Source organism: Python bivittatus, unplaced genomic scaffold (assembly GCF_059951505.1).
Source record: "Python bivittatus isolate LINGU-HERP-01145 unplaced genomic scaffold, Pbiv_v1 ctg000330_np1212, whole genome shotgun sequence".
NCBI lineage: Eukaryota > Metazoa > Chordata > Lepidosauria > Squamata > Pythonidae > Python > Python bivittatus.
The window spans coordinates 50,417,806-50,432,201 of NW_028277058.1; the positions used below are offsets into that span (position 1 = coordinate 50,417,806).

General features: G+C 34.9%; 1 protein-coding gene across 16 annotated transcripts in view; it reads left to right on the forward strand.

The window, feature by feature from the left end:
* Positions 1–14,396, forward strand: part of CACNA1C (calcium voltage-gated channel subunit alpha1 C) — a 572,293-nt gene that overhangs the window by 514,945 nt on the left and 42,952 nt on the right. For all 16 annotated transcript variants that reach the window (XM_088141261.1, XM_088141249.1, XM_088141247.1 and 13 more), the window contains one exon: positions 13,795–13,923. In XM_088141261.1, coding sequence (XP_087997387.1) covers positions 13,795–13,923 — 129 coding nt within the window. The remainder of the gene's footprint in view (positions 1–13,794; positions 13,924–14,396) is intronic.

Genomic DNA, 14,396 nt, shown 5'->3' on the forward strand with positions numbered 1-14,396 from the left:
GGCCAATGTTTCTCAACCTTAGCAATTTTGAGTTGTGTGGACTTCAACTCCCAGAATTCCCCAACCAGCATGCCAACTCATGCTGGCTGGGGAATTCTGGGAGTTGAAATCCACACAGCTCAAAGTTGCTAAGGTTGAGAAACACTGCTTTAGGCAGTGTCCTGTATGCCTCCTTCCATACTTATTAGAAACAGATCCAAATTTCCAAAAGAAGCAACTAAATGTAAACTTGCTTCTTGCATAATTTATGGAAATCACCATTTTTAAAAATGTTTTTGTGATTTTTTTTCCAAGAAAGAATGTATGTAGTTCTAGCAATCTTTGTGGAAGATATGATTGGATCCAAACCAATTCACACATCTGGAAGGCACTTACAGTAGGTTGTGAATGGCTGATCTAAGGTTTGGGAGTTCATGTTTCCCATATGGAAGAAACATTTGTTCTGAGTGTGTTATGTTAATACTGTAAGATTATTTTTCAGAATTCATAAATATATAAATGTTTGAAAAAGTAATAGAATCATTTATTTTTTTAAAAAAAAATTGTATACTGCTTCTGATTTAAAATCTCAAAGTGTATTACAATAAAAGTTTAACTCTTAATCAAAATCATAATGCATGTATTAAAATGAAGTATAAGTTTACCAACTTTTCTTCATGAGCCAACTTACAGTTGCATCTAGAGTTTAACTCTGTATGAAATGTTGCACCACATTGCTATCCAACATTTCTTTTTCAAGAATCACAAGAAACAGATAGCAGTTTGAGGAATTCAACCATGTTTTCTGAAAATAATATAAAATAGAACCTTAGAGAATTTTAGACTTTTGAAATCAGGTCTTCAGCTCAAGAAATAGGTGCATTCTTTTCTTTCTTTCTTTTCATTTTTTGTAAATGACATTATGGGAATAGGTTAAACAATGTCTTATCACAATTTTCATATGGAGTTAATTTTACAATAAAAATTAAATTTTTGGTGGGTGAAGAGTTTTTATACACACACAAGTGTGTGTGTGTGTAATTTAATTCATATATTAAATCAGTTTTCCAAAATGTATTTGTCACTTTTATATTATAATAAGTAGAGTGGGGAAAACGTGAGAAAAGAATCTATTCAACTTGTAGCACATAACAAAGATTGGGCTACATCACATCTCTACAGCAGGCTTCTTCAAATTGGTAATCTCCAGATGTCTGAGGTCTGTCACTTCCAGAATTACCAGCCAGTATGGCCAACGAGTTGCAATCCCACCACTTCTGGAGGATGTCAGGGCAGGGAAGACTGTTCCAAAGCAATTTCATTTTACCAGATGAGCTTGCATTTTGTTTGCAGCCTTTAAGAAATATTTTTCCCATTAAAATTAATGGAAATTGTGCATGTTCTACAGTGAAATGTAGCATTACAACTATAAATTATCTTAGCTTTGGGGAACAGATAAACTGTAGCTTGCATATGTTATCATTTTATATCTAGGTCCTTGTTGTAAAAAGATGAAACTGTAGCAGATTATATACCTGAATGTTCTCTGGAGCCAAATGTTGTTGATATATGTCATATCTATTAAGCTGTTATGGAAGATTAGTGACACTATATGTCAACATAACTCCATGTCATTGAAGGTTTACACATTTATTTCTAAAACATTTACAAGAATCTTAAGATGTTCAAAGTTGTTGAACTTTGTTTTTCAGAAATAAGTGCAGGTTCATTACATCTGGCGTATACTACCAAGTTGAAAAACTATTTCATTGGAGAGGTGGCAGCAATACACCCAGCCTCCATTTCAATATATTTCACAATTCTGATATTTAACTTTTGTGTAAAAATATTCATGATATTGCTATTTAGAAATGATACATGAGGGAAATTTCTAAGGACTAGATATCATTAAACAATCTCATTATTTAATGCATTAAAAAGATCTAAAATATGTTTCAGAAATATAAATCTACCCATTATGCGTTACTTTATTAACTTCAGATTTCCTACTGTAAAACGATGCAATTTCTGATACAGATAAGTTGTGTTTTAATGTAATTTGTACTTTAAACTCAAAATTCAGAATTTTCATCACTACATCATTTCAGCTTTGGCAGGCAGTAAATATGCACTTTCGTATTCAGAATATTGGAACAATTAATCTAAAAAACTATCTAAAGCTACAGTCCCATATCTGGCTATGACCTGTCTGATTTCTAGCGCACCGTCCTCTGTTGTGAGATCAGATCACCCCAAACACCCCTTTATGCCACTGTGGCTTTCCCTTGCACTGTCCTCACTGCATATGTTTCCAAGGAATGTTCAGGATTTCCTGCTTTGAAGTATTTGGGGAGAGGAAGCAGAGTCTACAGACAAAGCCCAGTGTAGAAGCAGACCTATTCCTTCTGGCTATAAAGCAGAGGATCAAAAAAAGACATTAGTTCTTCATAATTGCCCAAATATTAGTTTGTTTGTTTTTCACAATGCATAACTGCTGGATTGCATGGGGCACCATGCAAACATTGGGAAGGGATCTTCTACCAGTTACCATGCAATATTTTCTACATATGATTGAAGTAAGCCTCATTGAATTCCATGGCATTTATTTTTTAGTATTTAGGATTGTGCGATCAGTCACATTAAATCTTACTTTTTACTGGCTTGTGGAACAATTGTTCTTAACAATCTCTTAAAACATAGGAAATTAATCCTCTGTGGATGAAAAATTATTTGAAAATGCATCACAATATCAATTATACTGGTAATTTATAAACATACACATATACATGTGTATGCGCACCCATACACATACACACACAAATGAGAAGAGCAAGGTTAATACAATGCTCCTTTCTCATAGAGAAATAATTCACTTGGACTTAGAGAACCTGTTTCCCAAACCATATACAATATATACATTATATATATATACTTAAATTCATTTGTATCACATAGCCTTTGCATGGCTGCTGTTGAAATAAATTTGGTTGCATCCCAACTCTTACACTAATTTGGGCCCTACTGCACTACTTGAATGCATCTTTTAAGGAGGATGGCAATATGGCCATATCAAGGACCACAATTTGATATTTGCATATAGAGGGCTGGTTCAAGACCATAAATTACAGATTTCTATAAACTAGATCATGTTACAAAGTTCCTGGTTCAATATTAAGATATGTACTTGATGTACATGACACAGATCCCCACTATAAGGAAAAAGCATTGTAATATGTTCTCAGAAACAATGTTTAGTTATACTTAAGGAAAACAATCATGCAATGAATCAATTTACTGAATCTACATAAAAATATTTCTTTCTAAGCATGTAGATTGCCACACCCAAACAGCATGCTCTAACAATAGTCATTTACATATTTTATAAAGTGTATAAAAGGCATTATGGGGGGGGGGGAGCCTATTTTTCCAAGCAATAGCTTAATCCATTTTTATGCCTAATTGTCATCTACAAATCTCTCTGGTCATCTCTTAAGTTCATTACTGCAATTATATATCTAATTGTTCATTATCTTATCTTGCTATATACCCATGGATTCAGTATTATTCTGCCAAATTATTTACCTTTTAATCTGTTCATCTGACACCTCTCGCTTAAACCCCTATATTGTTTTTCTATCCACTTACAGATTCACCCACCCAACTTTTTTTTTTTTATCTTACCTTCCAAACCATTTATGGCTCTTCCACCCCACCATTTCTCTGCTCTTAAATCCTGTTTTGGCCTGTGTCCATCCATTCAGCTATATTACCTTTGTCATTCAAAGGCTCTTGGTCCCTTAAAATAACTTTCTCTCTTCATTCTCTCTTGAATTGAAATTGGCTCCCAGAATACATCCCCAAGTTCATTTCTCTTTCTTCCTCCATATGCTTCTCAAACATACTTTTCCTGAAGTTTTTTGAGACATCACCCATCTAATATCCTCTGAGGTTCTAATCATAATATAATGGCCATTTGCTCTCCTGTTTCTCTCCTGTTCTTCTGTTATTTCCCTGTGTCTGTTTTTATAATGCAAGCTTTTTGGTCTAGGGACTTTTCAGATGCCATGAACACATATAATGCTATTTAAAAAGTAATAACAACAGGTATGGATAAATCTACTTCCATGAATCCATCCAAACCTCTATTAAAGCAATATAAACTAGTAGTTATCATCTTATGGCTAAAATGTAGCCATAGCTTAAATATGTGCTGTCTGATAAGATTAAACTTTTTATTTATTTTTTAACTCATTCCAGTCAGTTGAATAACTGGAATGACATAGAAATTTAAGATGAAAAAATGGTTTATCATCACTTATTGTAGATAGTTCAGCATTTAGGAAATATCTATCATATTTTTTCTACCCAATTCCACTTATATGCATTAATTTAAACAGCAATTAAAAAATCAGACAGTATTCTGAACTGAGAGTATATTGGTTTCTCTAATGGCATTTTCATACTTACTGTTTTGTTTCAGTTCCTTTCTTACTTGTTCTTAATACTGATTTTTTTTAAGTGAACTTTTCACAATGTCCCAATATTTCCATCTCATTAAAGTTCAAATTTTGAATTTAGTATGACAGGTCAGTTTGACACTCGTTATTTCACAGCCATAGGGTTTAGAATGCCAGTTCTTTAGAAAAGCCCTTTTAAAACAAAAAACCCAAACACACCATCAGTTTGCTATAAACAGGAGCACAGTACAACAGAACGCATTGCTGACTAATATCTTTCAAATCTTTTTAGATGACTGTGAACTCAACTATGCTATCACATTTCCTTTTAATTGTCTCTAATGAGCAGAGTTATGAATAGATCTAAAAATTAAGAAACATATATTTAGCTACCTGAAATTCAGTTAAAAATAGAGCTTTCAGCTATATGTGAATATGAATCTATCATAATATAATCAATATGTAATACTAAGAAGTTATGTTGATAAGCAAATGAAAAATCTGTGACTTTATTTTATAAGTATTTAGAATTTGGAATTATAAGGTAAATAGTCTGTAAATATACAGTATGCTATCAAAAAATAGCAAAGCAGATCCTAGAACATTCTTTATATACTGGGTAACAAATTATTATTTATTATTTAAATGAATACAAATTAATATTGAATTGGTGGAGTAAGTATAATGGGGTATATTAAATATTTTATATACATTATTAACATACCTAAAATGGCATGGGATTGTATAAATATCAAAATTTTAATTTCCCTTTTGAGGATTGGTCTATGTCCTGGTCCAGGAATCTATGTGGAATGTACATTTTGTGCCCAAGTAAGGGGTTGCATATGCAAATGGATGCACACATTACTGACATCTGTGAAATACTGTCCATCAATTGAAAACATCAATGCCAGTCACAGGATAGAAAGAGAAAGTAAGAAACCATATTCCGTATTTATTTTATATGTTACTTTGATCACTGGTAATGATTCTATAACCATATGCCCAGATGGATTATTACCCTTTAATAGCCTAAACTATCCATATTTGGGGCAATGTAGGCTGTTTGACAAAAATAAGATCTTATTAGTGTAGATATAGGTAATCATTGTGTCCCATGGATAGTCTTTAAAAGAGATTATATAAAATAGTCATATGCACACTTATGATCCTCTGAGCAATCTCACCAAGGTATTTTGTTTTCATTCACCTTCTGTGCTATTGGAGTTGGGAGGCTGTAGTTTTAACTATAGCATTCCTGTGCTTCACTCTTATGAATACTCATTTACTCCATAAGTCCAGAGATCTTGTTTTGTGTATTGTTTACACAGAACACTTTGATAAAAACTATTATGCTAGTGACATACACTCCTCTTAATGTTGAAAATCAATACTACACAATATCTGAGATTGTCAAATTTGAATTTATTGGTTTCTTCTGATGTAAGTATAAAGTATGGAAGCTGTTTCTATTCTTAATTTTTTTAATTAAGTCAACCATGCTATTCAATTCAGTTCTTCTTCTGACATAATTTGTTCTTTATTTCCCATTCCTCAGGAACAGGTGGTCAGTTTTCTGTGGCCACTGAATATAATTAGAGCTCACAGTGTGTTGTACACTTCTCCTCAAGAATATTCCCTTTCTGTAACTATTCAGCAATCCTTGGGGTTTTTCCAAGCTTGCCTGTGCCTCTTATGTGATAGTAATACCATTTTAGATACTTAAGAATTCACGACCATTCCCAGCTTAAGAAATCATGCAATAAAGGATAAATCGTAGTTGTTAAAATATCACAATTTCAAACTCTACACAAACACATAAGACAAAATCTGACTTAGTTCTTAGAACTCCGGTTGTAAGTTAATTCTTACTATAATTAGTCTACCCATGTAGAAAATACTATATAAGTGCTACCTTCCATGAGAATAAAAGAGTCATAAAAGGATGTGTGTCCTCTTCTGTAATTAGAGAAATCTCATTTTTTGATAATGGGAAAACGTGACTTTTCATGAGTAATCTCTGTCCAGTTAAACAGCAAGTGACTGTTTAAATTCACAATCAGAACTCCAAATATAGCCAAGAAAATAGAAAAGGATCAACCCATAGACAGCATAGTAGCTTGATAGAGACTCAAAGTTTCTGTTAGTTATGGATTCTCATAGAGCTATAGAATCAAATTTTATAAGACAAGACATACTGGACATCTGCACAAAGGAGGGTTCCAAGAATCTACTTTCTATATTTCTATATTTCTGTCTTTGTAACCTAATTCTTAGAAGCAGGGGGGAAAAACACCTGGGTTTAAGACCAGTTGCACATTAAATAGGAAAATTGTGATTTCTTAGCAAGATTTCTGTCATGCAGTAATCAATATAATAACAAGGTACACAGCAATTCTCAATAGCCAAGTTCCAGACAATCTTAAATTAAGAGAAACCAGGACACCTGCCTGAGGCTGGTGCCTGGAATGCAGTGATACAGTCTTTATTTCTGAACTGAAACCTGACTTGCATTAAATTTCCACAAAAGATGGATAATAGAGGTTGCTAAAATTGTAGATCTGCTACTTTAACTGGAGCCATCAAATACTGACATTATGCAAGATCCATATTTTATTTCATTTTGAAGAAAAGCCCATTTGTGTTGAATTTATATTTTAGATTATAACACAATATTGATTTATTGTCTGAATCCCTGATAGTTTCACTGAGATAGCCAATGCTAAACCTTCAGAAATATTATACAACTGCTATTCTGTAAGGCTTGGTGGTAGGTCTGAGGAACATCATTTGAAGACAGAAACTGTATCATTCCATTCTCACAGACACATTGATATATTTACTTTCTGCTCCATTTGGGACAACATGGGAAACTTACCCATTTCTAATGCATAGAGATTATGTGAACTCATCGCCACACATACACACACACACACCACACTCCATAATATATTTGCAGCAGCAATTTCAGAAACAATAGTGGTTTAGAATGTTGAAACATAACCAAGTATTGTGTGTATTTTTATAAAGACTGAATTTTGCAATCATATATAGCTTCTTCTTACCAGAAGAAAATATAACGCTAATCCATTGGTGATTACAGTGCTTGACAAATGGATCAGATTCTCATAAAAGCTGTAATCCATGACAATGATTGATTTCCTAAGGCGCTCAAACATTTTAGCAAGTGCTTTTCTCAGACATTTCATAAGTGCAGGTAGTACTTCATCTCATTGTTTATTAGTGTTAAAAAAAATCTAACAATATTTACAAATCCTGCATCTGAAAAATATAGCTCGATCAAGTTTAGCTGACGGTTAAGAATGTATAGGTAGTCCAACGGTTAAGAATGTACAGGTAGTCCTCATTTAGCGACCACATTTGGGACCAGCAAGTGAGTAATTAAGAGAAGCAGTCGCTAAGTGAAACCGCAACTGTGCTTATGATCTTACTTCAGCTTTCATATACTTTACAAACCTGCAAAGATCATAAATGTAAGGATTGGTCAAAAAGTTACTTTTTCATCACTGTCATAACTGCAAATGGTAACTAAATGAGGCAGTCGTTAAATGAGGACTACCTGTACATTTAATTCACTATAAGAAATATTACCTTGTGTGAAAAAAACAACCCAGAATACATGTTTATATTCTCAATAATAAAAAGTCCCGAACATTTTTCAGACTATATATAAAATCCTCCATTTATGAAAATGTGATGGATCAGCAGGTTTACTCTCTTTACTATGTAAAAAATGTAATCTGAGCTATATTCATAGTTCAAATACTTTATATCATCTAAGATTATCAGTTTATCACCCAAAAAATGTACCCAGAAAAGGGAAATGGCCAATATTTTTAAAAGTATGGTTTTGAAAAGGATAAGGCAAATTCATGAATGATAAAATCCAACAATGACTGCTGACCATGTTAATGATGTCAGAGTTATAAACCTCTAATTGACAACTGCTGGAGATAAACCAAAGATAACTATCATACCAGCTTGTCTGCTTCAGGTTGGTCACTGCTGCGAATGGAGTGGATGGGCCTTTTGTCTAATCTAAGAAAGCAGTTCTTAAAGTATAACAGAAATTAAGCCACTTAAATATATGGCAGATGACTACAGTGAAGCGTTGTTAGCAGACATGGATGCTACACCTGAAGAGTGCTATATAAATGTATGCTTTAAATAATATCTGAAATATGGCCATACAATATGCCTCACAAAGTTTTTAACAATAAACATTTAATCCTGTATATTTCTAGTCAGGAATACATTTTTATTGAGTTCAATAGGACATGTCTCCAGGTGTTTATAGGATTGTAACCAAAACTGAATGCTGTACATTAGTAATAGAAATCAAGCATGTTAAAGATATCAAAAGCATTACATGGTGGAAAGATAAGAAAAGGACTGTTATATTAAGTCCTCTTAACTTTTGCCAAATACTCTACAAATCACAGAATTAGTAGCATCCTCCAGATAGTTTAGATGTCAAGGCCCATCAGCCCCAGCTAGCATGGCCACTGGCAAGGGATTGTGGAAGTTGTAGTCCAGAACATTTGGAGGTTGTTTACTTCTTAGCATCTTAACTTTATTTTAATATTGGAAAACCCAGCATTGAAAATAGACCCTGATGTTATGTTTTTTAAAATACAGTAAAACCTCAATTTCATGGAACACTGGGGGGAATGTCCATTAAATCTGAATTTACAAAGTGACATTTATGCCCTTTGCATCATTACATAACTAATGTAAATTGATGCAAATGACATAAAAATGTCAATTAGGTAATCACACAAATGACATAGATTACATCAATTGCATGGACTGCTTTGGAAACAGTGGAATGTGTTCATTGTGGAGATTAAGTCTGAAGTAAAATTTTGTCTCTTGCATCCTTAGTCTGCTGAATGAAGTCCAGAGAACTGAAGTTTTACTGTATTTTAATAGTTGTGCTCTTAGTACTGAAATATTGAGGAAAAAGATAGATTAGACAAGGGAAATTTCTATCATTTCAGTTAGTACAGTTGCACTCCTAAAACAATTAGAGTCAAAGATTCGTTATTCTAAGGAAATAGCTATCGGTTTGCAGTCTAAAGGAATGAATGTTTGTAAAAAATAAATATAAAACCAATCTGGCAGCTATACAATCTCTTTTTGGTAGATTCAGTTATCTGTATATCTGTAAGATAATGGATTAAAATTCATAACTACTATGAATACAAGTTTGTGAATGAGTATGCAATCTGCTGTATTCAGTAAGAGAACTCTTTTTATCCATGGTTGAATTTGATCCATTGCATTCCAGAGAATCAGTAGCGTATTTTCTATTATATGGTCCTATTTTTTTCTCTATTCCCTTCCTCCCTTGCTGTGATGTTTTGTTGTCCCTGTGTATTCCTAGACAAAAACCTAACCATCTTCTTCTGTGACACTCCTTAATCTCCTAATACATTCCTTATTCTCTTGCCACCCTGACTATTTAGGTTTCTGTCTCCAAACCTAGGCTAGTTATCTCTGCATGTAACCTCCATGTTGTGTATCCATTTGTAGAGTCTGATGTTGACATGAGTCATTGATTATTCTGTACATGATTTGTATTTCTTGTGCATCCTTGAGTTTTTCTTCAATCAAGTTAACTGTTATCCTACCATCTAATGAATTATTACCAAGAGAGAACTGGGACCCTTTTCAGATTTCTTGTTTGTTAAATAATGAGCTCTTTGAATCAATTGGATTGGCTTGCAAAATAAATTCAAACTGAGAACAAAGCTAATATTCATATTTTCATACAAAAATATAATCAGACAATGAAGACCCATAGGCACAAATAGAACATAAGGTATGGTAAGGCTTAGGCAATCCAAGTTCTGTGAGCAGTCTCTGCAGTTAAGCTCCTTTGCTGGATAGATCCTTCCAGCTAATCTGCCCAAGACAGTGTTCACTCATACACCCTGATTAATTCCCCCTGTGGAAGCATCCAGAATTGGAGGTGGGGGAAGAGAGAAGGAAAAGTACTTTTGACTGAGATAGACTAATGTGGTTGACTAACTGTATGTTTGGCCATTGATTTCCCCTTATCTTTGTTCACATTTCCATTGTGGACAATATGCCTGAAGCATCCATTCCTGCCATCCAGGAAATAATGTATGTTTCGTTTGTTAACAGGCAGATGGGAGCTTATTAATTGAGGCAGTCCTCAACTTATGACCACAATTGGACCAGAACTTTCATTGCTAAGCAATGCAGTAGTTAAGTGAGTTGCGCCCAATTTTACAACTTTTTTGCCGTGGTCGTTAAGTGAATCACCACAATACATAAGTGAATCATGCGGTTGTTAAGTGAATCCAGCTTTCCCCATTGACTTTGCTTTTTGGAAGCCCCCTGGGAAGGTCGTAAATGGTGATCATATGACCCCAGGATGCTGCAACCATCATAAATACATGCCAGTTGCCAAGCACCCAAATTTTGATCACATGACTGTGAGGACTCTGCAACAGTCGTAAGTGCAAGGACTGGTTGTAGGTCACTTTTTTCAGTGCCATTGTAACTTCAAATTCTGTGATGCCATTATTGGGGAGCTGAGATGAATATTACCTGGACACACATTATTTTCTTTTATTTCATCTCACTATAACTTCCCAATGGATGCCTGCAGTATTCCTCATGACTGGGTAGGACATGTTGTAATACTCTATAGCTTTAGTTCTGAAATGAAGGTAGGGAATGACCAAATTCAGTAATGTTACAGTGGCATAAAATGTCCCCTATTCAGTGGAAGTGAAAGTGATGGGATAATTTGTGGGGAAAGGATTGAGTCTAAAGAACATTGTATTTCTTCCTCAATCCCAATTCCATGTTGGTTCTGTTTAAAAATCAGCTGATGTCCGTTTTCTTGACTACATTTCTTAATTCAGCAAATTCTGTATGCTGAGCAAAGTTGGCTGTTAGACTTGGGAACTGCATAGATCATAGTATTTCCTTTCTTTCTCAGCTGAATAGCCTACCTTCAACAGCAAGCATTCATTCATTCATTCTAGAACAGGATTATTGTCATGCATATTTCAGAAAATGTTTCTAAGTATCAAAACCAGTCATTGAGTTCTGCAAGCCTGCTAGAAAAAAAAAGCCCTCCAAAAATAAAGGCCTAAATGGGTTTTAAATGAAGTCAAAACATAGATTTGAATCACAGCATCTTAAATATGCCTCATTTTAAACAAGGAAAATGATGCATTTTACATAAAATAAATTTTACAGAAAAAAACAAAATCGCAAACGGTTCAGTGATTTGAATTCTGTAATACATACACACAGACACATATATACACGCAAGGTAGAAGAGCTAGAGTTAAACTCTTAACAGGAAATCAAAGGACCTGTTCTCTCATGGTCACTACAAGTGGTGAGTAGCTCAAATTGGGAGATGTGTTTGTCGGGTGGTGGGTGATCTGCACTGTTTCCAGATAGATAGATAGATAGATAGATAGATATATAGATAGATAGATAGATAGATAGATAGATAGATAGATAGATAGATAGATAGATATAGAGTAGATATAGATACAGATAGATAGATATAGATAATGATAGATTATAGATTATATAGCATCAAACTGTTGGTTTTGCAGCCATGGAAGATTGAGGAGTGTAAGAGGAAGGAATAATGTACTATTACTTCCTCTGAAATCTGGCAGTGTTCTACACATATGTAGAAGAACTAGACCATATTTTCGGGTACTAAAACTCTGGATCCTTCACTAGTCTACCTTAGTATGGTTTAGTAATACCATTTCCCAATTCCCTACCAGCAGCCTGCTTGGTAGGAAGCCTTCTCACAAAAGCCAAAGAAAACTAGCTGACCCTACATGATTCAGGCTTATCCTAGCTTAGTGCAGTAAGAGGAATGTTCATATTAGTCACAGGCCCCAAAGGGAATAGGATGGAGGAGTCCTATGCTAAGGGACTAGGCTGTGAGAACATCAGAAGCCACTTAGAAAAAAAAGCTATTTTAAACTCTAGGAACTATTAAACAGTAGCAGCAGGCCAAAATAACTGTATTATCAGGGCAGCGGCCAGGCTGTGGGAAATACCCAGGGGTCATGAGAAATAAAACTGGGGACAGGGAAAACAAGTGAAGATGTAGTATGAAACTACAGAAAAACACAAGAAGCACTAGTACTGTCTCATCTTCGATCCTTCTAACTGGATTTATTTTTTATAATATGGTACACATTGAAAAGAATTCCTTTTAGAAGCAAAGTTTGAAATGGCTATTGTTCCTCATATTGCCAAGGTTAAATAGAGATAAAGTGAACATCCCTTTATCAGAGATAAAGTTAAAACTATCCCTTGCAGAAACCCCATAAAAACATGCTTGAGGCATTATATTGCTTCCAAGTACAACTTACGCATCAACTCTTGTGGGATTTCTGCAGGGAAAAGAAATTTGGCTATTATGCCTCATTAGGTCCCTCATCCCAGTTTAGATTGAGTGCTTCTTGCTGTGTTGTTGCTCCATATGGCTAAAGATCGCTACCTCCTTTTGGGTCAGGAGCTGCTTATTCAGCGGTGCAACAAAGTGAAACACGTTCTGCATAGACTGCTTACACTGCACCTTAGCATCAGGATTTCATTTAACTGCACATTCCCTCCAAACTCCCCAGATGTGGGGTGTCACTTTTTTTCAGTACAAGGGAGGAAGAATCCTATCTGACATATGTAATATTTTTATACAAACCTAACCGCATCCATTTTCACTAACTTGAGTATAAATAGCCATTGTTCTTTCTCCCAACCAACCAATGTGGTATATTTGTGGGTGCACTGTTTTTAAAAAGTGAGGCACATATCTGGGATATTCCTTCTTAAATCCCTGATACAGTGTAAACTGCAGCTACACTTCTATGATTTAATTATACTGATTTCACTATATTGTGAAATATAATTTCACTCTGTATTGTGGAGAAAAACATAACTGCATGCATAAGTTTTGCAGACTAAATAATTTCACACGCAAATACTATGCCTCACTATTTGTCATGACCCTTCAACCAATGGGGTAGGTGAAAAGTGGTTTCACATTACTAGCAAGGCCCCGGCAAGTTATTCTTGTTAAAATTAGGACAGTAATTTTTAAAATGCCCCTGAAGAACCACAGAGAACTCAGAATGATGTGGAATATATAGACTAGCCATAGGGACCTAGAAAACAGCTTAGGGTAGTAAAAGATTGGGGGGCTATAAGGCAGGGGAACAGTGCAGTGAGCTCTTCCTATGAAGTCGCATTTTCTGTGGCCCAGGGTGGCTTTTCTTCATCTGCTGTTGTAACTACTGCCCTCTGTGCCAATGGGTTCCAGAACACAGAGGACAACTCTCGCATCTCAATCACCTTTTTCCGACTCTTCCGTGTGATGCGCCTGGTGAAGCTCTTGAGTCGAGGGGAGGGCATCCGCACGCTGCTCTGGACCTTCATCAAGTCCTTCCAGGTATTCCTTTATTCTGCTTTATGTGGCTTTATCTCAGGACAGCAGTGACATTTCAGTCGGCTCCTTGCATTACATATTTAGATAGGATTCAGCAACAATCTCTGAATGGCTTCTGCCCAGGAAAATTAGTTTCTATATACAGGTATCTCAGGATTAGGATGGATGGAATGAAAATGAAGCCTGGTGGGGTGGAGGATTTTGAAACTCAAACGTAGGCGAGTGAACAGTTATTTTTTAAAATAAAATTAATTTGTAAGATTTCATGCACTTCTCCAAATGCAAAATTATTGGACTCTAAACTGAAAGAGTTTGATTCCTGTCAATAAAGATGTTAAGACAACAAGTAAATACAACAATTTATAGTAAAATTGTTTTTATATTAAAATAAAGGTGATGCACTTTCCGTCCATCAGGTCAGCTTGCTGATGCATTGGGGAATCATTCACCTATGCAACATTCCCCAATATAGCACC